Here is a 7500-nt window from a genome sequence, read left to right as displayed (position 1 = left end):
ACCCTGGCCTTCAGCCAAATTTTCTGATGACATGTTCACATCACCTGCCCCTCAAGCAAAAACTTTTTCAGGGCATGATTGGTCATGTCATCTGGATGGAAGAGTTAAATATAGGACATTTACTGTGGAAACCCTCAACCCCCCACATTCTTGGCCCCAATTGCAGGGGGCTGTGCCCCCTATGACCCCCCCTGAAGGCTGCCACCCCCCAACCCCCACCTTGCAAGACAGCTAATCCTTCACATATTCACTATGGGATAGAATCTAAGACTGACATGAGGGAGCTCTTGATACTAAGTCTGTCCTTAGCGGTATTCAGTTATAAATGTGATGAATTCTTAGTTGTCCAAAAGGGGCTGGGGGTAGCAGCCCCCCCATGTATTTATTCCGTATTAGTGCATCAAGGTCGTCCTCTATTTTTTTTTTTTTTCAAAGTATGTTTCAGTATTTGCATGTTGTTTCACATCATTACTTCCTGGGTACCACATACAGTGGATCTAACTATCCCTGGCCAGTGTAGTATTATATATTCATAAGTTTATTATATTTGTAAATTTATATTAGTGATGCTTCTGATAAATCAAGGTGGTTGTTTTCTGAAGTATCCAGCCAATCAGCTTGCACCATTTCACTGGTTCACTCGCTTTGCACAGTCAGATAAACTACCTTGTTCTGCATTCACTTGTTCAACTACTAAACCCTTCTTTGCAGTATATATGTTTTCCCTGTGATCCCTCACATGACGTAACTCTTTTTCCTGATTACCATTGTAATTTCACAGAAGTAAACCTTGGGAGCCTGTGAAGCCTTAACCCCTTTTTCCAGGGTATCAGAAATCCCTGAGAGTAATTAAACTCTGGTGATATCTGGCAACGGCTAGACAGTGGGCGGGGGAGTCCGATATGTGAAGCTGAACGTCCCGCTCCACACGCTCTGGCGCGTCGCCATGCGTACAAGCTTACCCCGCCGACCAAGTGGTTTGCTATGACGCCATATCATGTGACCCAGCAGTAATGGGTTAAGGGCAGTTCAACTGGCCTTGTGTATGTGCAGTTCTGGTTGTATGCCTGGCTGTCTGGGCTGAATTGTCACACTGGTGCAAAATCTGGGAGCCTGCGATAACCAGAGCTAGAGCGTTCATTCCCAGAGGAGTTTATCCGGTACTCAGGGTGTAAACCGTTGTCTGTAATATATATTATATATGTTATATATAGATATATACATACATATATAATAACACACGCACATGGAGACGCACACACACACACAAGGATGTATTTACTTAAAAGAAACTATTTTCCTCTTCTTTTATTTATTGATGATCAAACTTAAAAATGGAACAAAAATATATATGACTTTAAGAGAAAAAGTTAAATTACTGCCAATAACTAAAACACACTCAGACACTCAAAATCAAATAAATATTAGAAACTTGACAATAAATTTATAAAGACAATAATCAACATATTGCAAACCTACATTAATGAAAGGATTCACATTCTATAAAACTTTAAATTCAAGAACATACTTTAAACCACATTTGATAAATAGTTTAACGGGAAGATAATCAATGTAAATTTCTGTAAATTTTTTTCAAAACAAGCCATTACCCTAGCTCCGTCTGTAACAGAACATTGTTAAATTCAAAATTACTTCTTAAAACAAGTACTTAATATTTAGTGAGTTTTTACACATAGGACAAAAATAACAATGATAAATTTACTGCAAAAGGAACTTGTTCTTTAGCACTACTGCTAGCAACTTTAGGCATGCTGTCCGTTGTTTTCTTACTGATTATCATCCTTTTTTAAGTACCTTAACCTCTGATCACGTTACTCTAATCTTTCACAATTTTATAAACCACAATAAAACATGAATGCAATAAGAGGAACCAACGACGTTATGCTGCAAAGTAATGTTCCTTTCAAACCACGGAACTCTTTGCATGAAAACTTTTGGCAAGGATGGTGTGCATGGTGTCGCCTTAGCTGAGGATCATCCGTCTTTATGACCTTAAACTTGAATGAGTGTGTTAAAACTACTACATCATATGTTCAGTGCCAAAAAACTCAAATTTTGCTATAGTACATAAAAAACTTGTGGAACAATCATGCATGCCCCTGAAATACAGGATTGGCATACCCTGGCATATATGAACATGCCACACAGAATGGAGTCCAGGCATGCCATGGCATGTACGAACATGCCACCTGGCAGCAAGGGGTTAATAAGAATTTGTATGAGTTAAGAAACTGCATCCTGATTTAGTGGCTGACTTCTAGAACAGTTTACTAATGTGGTTATGTGTATGTATGATGTAGTTATTTTGATTTTGAATACTATGTAGAGTATGAAACAAGATGATGCTTAGATTTATTTTTATCACATCTTGCTGAATAAGTAAGCCTCTCCATGTCAAACGGAGCAGTTTCGTCTGCCATGGCATTTGACTCTTGCTACCCATCATATTGTTACAGTAATTGAGAAAAAATGACTATGTAAAAAGAGATAATAGGTTGAAAGTATCTAAAGGTAAGTACGCTTATCAAATATATATAAATATATTATATACATACATACATAAATACATGCATACATACATACATATGTACGTATATACATACCATACATACATACATTTGTACGTATATACATATCATACATACATACATACATACATACATCAGACCTGGATGGAATCCAGGTGGATTTCGAAACTGTAGTCTCATTTTCAGTATATCTAGTTTTTGTATTGTGGGTTTTTCTTCCATTGTCTCAACACGGAAGAGTGTTTTTCTATTCAACATACATACATAGATACATGCATACATACATACATGGATGAATGCATACATACATACATGGATGCATGCATGCATGCATACATACATACATACATACATACATACATACATACATACATACATACATACATACATACATACATACTACGTACTACTACATACATACATACATAATGCACCTTGCAAGGAAGCACTTGAATGCATATTTCAAATATTTCTTGTCCCTTACAAAAATTCTATATGAACCTTTGAAAATAATGGCATTTTCTTGCCCAGTGTTCAAGTTCACTCAACTTATCAGCAGACCAAAAATGATTAGTAGAACAATATCAGAAAATAGGAAAATTAGGATCATTAAATGCATGCAAAGTAAGATTCAAAAGTCTAGAATAAGGAAATTATTGGGTAAAGCAACTTTGTTTTAGAGTTTGTGTACCAAACTGACTTGAAATTAACAATGCTGTGTGGGAAATGAGACTCTAAGGCATAAATAAACAGAAAGGAGGGAAGAAAAATTGACAAAATTACTACGTTAGTTCTGGAAAGAGTTGGGTTGAGGGGACAGTCAATTCTGGGTACCCTTTTTTTCTGGTTGGTATTATTGTAGAGACCCCCCAATCCTGGTTCATTATTGTTGGAGGGTGGGGGGAGACAGAGACTGAGGCCCAGTGTAGGGGATCAGCCCTGTCTTAGACCTCAGCCGTCGCCTCAACTAATTTTGCTTGGTCTTCTCTTCTCCTCCTTTCCTTTTCCTTCTCTTCTTCATCCCCTTCTGTCCACTTATCCAAGTTGTTAACTAATTTTTACCCTTTTTGCCACAGTGCATTATCATAATGCTATACTTGGGGCTTCACCCCCAAACCCTACCCAACTGTATTTTGAATACGCTGCTAAAGACCTTAGGTGGTGATGCAGGTGAAATTTTTCCTGTAAATAAATAAGGAAATTTTTATAGAGATGTTATATCTTGAGTTTTGTCTCGTTCCACAAATAAATAAATAGAATAAATAAATTCATAATTTTTCTTGTTTAGCACAATTAAAATTTAATTGATACCAAAAATATGCTATCTGCTCCATTAAATGTAACATTAAATAGAAAAAATTGTACAAGTATTTACAAAGTTATAAGCAGAAAAATACAAGCATGAGAGATGGAAGTTTAAATGTTTACATCAAGTGATCGCATGAAGTACCAGTCTGCAGACTTGAATCACTGTTGCCATGACTTGTTGGGAGCTTATATATGCCAGAGAGTTGCCAGATGTTGATTTAAGTGAATTCTATGAGCACAATTTTAACATAGTTTTACCATAAAAATTCATAAAATTATTTTATTTGGTGCATCTGTTGACTGGGTGAAGTGCATTACCCCTTGTATGTATGGGAGGGGGTTACAAAAAAGGCTACTGTATCTTTATTTTTTATTATTTCTCAAACATTGTCTCTCATTCTAAGGCAGTGATGCCAAATTACTTTTTTCTATAAAAAAAGGACTAAAAATTATGGTGATAGTTACCGTGAGTTTCTGCTAAATGTAAATTTACATTGTTTAATGAGCTTTTTAATCCTTCCAGAAATGCCCAGCAAATGACACAGTCGACAGGCAAGATGGACAGTAGCATGTATTACCAGTACAACCGATTTGCTGACAAGAGCAAATCGGAGCATGAAGGCTATGCAACAGCTCCTCCAGTAACGAACACAGTGCAGAATTCAAGTCAATTTGGCAAATTTGGGGGGACCACAATGCAGAGGCAATTGCAGTATCAAGGTTCGTACAATTCGATGGACACCCATGACTCCAGTCAGTCCAACAAATTTGGAAATACATCCCAGAGGCCACAGCAGTATAGTGAGTCTGGTGATGCCAGCAAAACAGATGCATCCCAGACAGAGAGGTATGGAAGTGGATCTCAGAAGCAAGGACAGTATGATACATCATATGAAATGATGGACATGCAGAATTCAAATAGGTATGGGACTGGCTATGGAAACCCGTACATGATGGGCGGCTACTACGACGACTATGGGCATTCAGGGTATTATAGTGACTACGGGATGTACAGTGGCTATGGCTATTCACATCCATCTGAAAGGTATGGAGAGATGGATTACTATGGTTCAGGTATGCAGGAAGGTTATGGAAGCTCCAGTCAGTCTGGGAACTATGGAACTGGGACTCAGTCAAATAATAAGTTTGGCACTAAGGACCAGTCTGAGGAATATGGAAGTTATATGACTAATAGGTTTACAAATAAAACCCAAAGTGAGAACTATGGAACCCCGCCTCCCCCACCAGGCAACAGATTTGGAAGTAAAGACCAGCCAAACAACTACGAGCCCCCCCCACCACCCCCACCAAACCGGTTTGGGAATAAAGATCAGCCAAGTAACTATGGGACTCCACCTCCACCGCCAAACCGCTTTGGCAACAAGGACATACCTAATTTGTACGGAACTCCACCGCCTCCACCCAGCCGGTTTGGGAACAAGGAACAGTCAAGCAACTATGGAACACAGCCACCTCCGCCTGGCCGCTTTGGGAATAAGGACCAAGTGGACAACTATGGAACTCCTCCACCTCCCCCACCAGTGCGCTTTGGAGGCAAGGATCCACCTAACAAGTATGACCAGCCGCCCCCTCCTCCACCAAGTCGCTTTGGTAGCAAGGACCAACCAAACAATTACTCAAACCCTCCTCCTCCCCCAGGCAGATTTGGGAACAAAGATCAGGGAGACAGCTTTGGAAAATCCAATGTTGCAGGCCGATTTGGAAATAATGACAATGACAATAGTGGATATGGAACCCCACCTTTAGGCAACAGATATGGAGGCAAAGACATGCCAAACAGGTTTGGAGGTAATGACCAGGGAGAGGGCTACTCAAGCTCCTATCCACACAACCGCTTTGGGAATCCAGAGTACTCAGACAACTACAGCAAATCAAACCAAGGGAACAGGCCTGGTAATTCTGGCCCTTCAAACAAGTTTGGAAACTCGGACCAGATGAACAGATTTAATAATGAGGATCCCCCAGAAAACTATGGGGGAAACCAAGGCTACTGTAACCGATATGGTGGTGGAAATGACTGTGATGACTACAGGAACTCAGACCAGATGGACAGGTTTGGAAAGCCGCCTCAGCATAGCAAATCCAACATGCCCAACTCATCAAATGGACCCAACACATCGCAGAGCTTACTTGGAACACCAAATATGAACCAGCAAAATAATTTTGGAAACAACACAAACAAGCAGCAGCAACAACAACAGAAGCAGCAGCAGCAACAACAGCAGCTTAACAAACCAACACAGAGCTTACTGGGTTTCCCAAATTCAGGAAAACAAAACTCAATGGGAAACACAGGGCAGAAGTTCAACCCTGCTCCAGGGCTCTTAAACCTACCAGGCAGCAACCAGATGAACAAATTTGGGAATAAGCAGCAGCAGCCATTTGGCATAATGCCAAGTCTGTTAGGATTTCCTGATGCAGATATGTTTAACAAATTCACAAGTGCCATGCAGAAGATGGCACAGGCTCAGTTCAACACCGCAGGTGGCTTGTTGCCGCCCCCGGACATGGCCAATCGAGGTGGTGGAAAGACTGCAGAGATTGCCCCTCCAGCCAGCATGGCCCCTTGTAAGGAGCCTGAGCGCTTTAATGAAGTCCCCAAGAAACCAGTGTCCACAACCAAGAAGCAACTTTCACAGCAAGGTCCACCTAGGAACCCTACACAGCAGGGTATGCTGCCTGTGAGGGGTCTTCAAGCACAGCTTCAGAGCCTTCAGGCACAAATCCAAAGTAGGGGCCCAACTTTAGGAATGGCTGAAGAGCCAGGGAAGAACACAGTGCACTTTGACCTCCTAACTGGGAAGATGATTGGCCAGAAGCCACCCCCAATGACCTTCCAAAGGGGGGGTAAGGGAGGACCACCCCAGGGACGTTTCAGCAAGCGGGCTGGACTTGGCATGAAGTCAGCCATGCATGAGGGCCACTATGGCAAGGGATTCAAGGGACAGAAGCAGATGAACAAGATGGCGATGAAGATGGGGAAGAACAAAGGGTCAAATGAGTAAGGCACAAATGAACAAGGCCATGAAGCAAGGCCAGTTCAATAAAGGCAACACAAAGATGGGTCAGAAGATGGGACAGTATAACCAGTCAATGGCATTCCAGAACCCATGGGCCAAAAAGGTAAGGCTATTTTTATTGTCTCCTCCTCTACCTTACTCATTTCCATTCTCCCTTCACCAGTTTTGATAGCAGTGAAGCATGATTGTGAGATGATCCAAAGTGCATCAGATCTAAAGATGGTGTGTGATTAGTTGGGAAAGAGCACAAGGCTGGGAAAGAGAGGTTATAGAAGACGAAAATGATGAGGTGTTGATACCTGAGACTGGTATATTGTCTGTATGATAGTTCAGAAGTTATTGAATGCATATTGTCTTTTTATATTTTGAAATTTATTTTTTACTTTTTATCTATTAATGTCAGGAGTTTTCCTCTGTAGGGCATGAAAGACAACTTGGAAGTAGAAACAGATGTATATAGAGCAGTCAAGGAAATTGATGTATTGTATTTGTTGTTGTTTTAAAATATTCTCTATTGAAAGATGATAGATAAACAGGGACAGGTGTTCATCTGTTGCTGTCATAAGTTAATGAGCTTTCAAATTTTAACATGCACATTAAGG

The 7500-nt window shown here is 40.5% G+C and overlaps 1 protein-coding gene across 1 annotated transcript in view; it reads left to right on the top strand.

Annotated features, from left to right (window-relative positions):
* The window catches only part of LOC119599303 (trithorax group protein osa-like), a 28942-nt gene that overhangs the window by 1795 nt on the left and 19647 nt on the right, over positions 1-7500 (top strand). The window contains exon 2 of the mRNA XM_037949047.1: positions 4381-7001. Within this exon, the coding sequence (XP_037804975.1) occupies positions 4394-6883 (2490 nt within the window). The 5' untranslated portion in view covers positions 4381-4393 and the 3' untranslated portion in view covers positions 6884-7001. The remainder of the gene's footprint in view (positions 1-4380; positions 7002-7500) is intronic.

Source organism: Penaeus monodon, chromosome 42 (assembly GCF_015228065.2).
Source record: "Penaeus monodon isolate SGIC_2016 chromosome 42, NSTDA_Pmon_1, whole genome shotgun sequence".
Taxonomy (NCBI): Eukaryota; Metazoa; Arthropoda; class Malacostraca; order Decapoda; family Penaeidae; genus Penaeus; species Penaeus monodon.
Note: the sequence above shows the minus strand (reverse complement) of the source record. Positions and strands in the feature narration are given on the sequence as shown.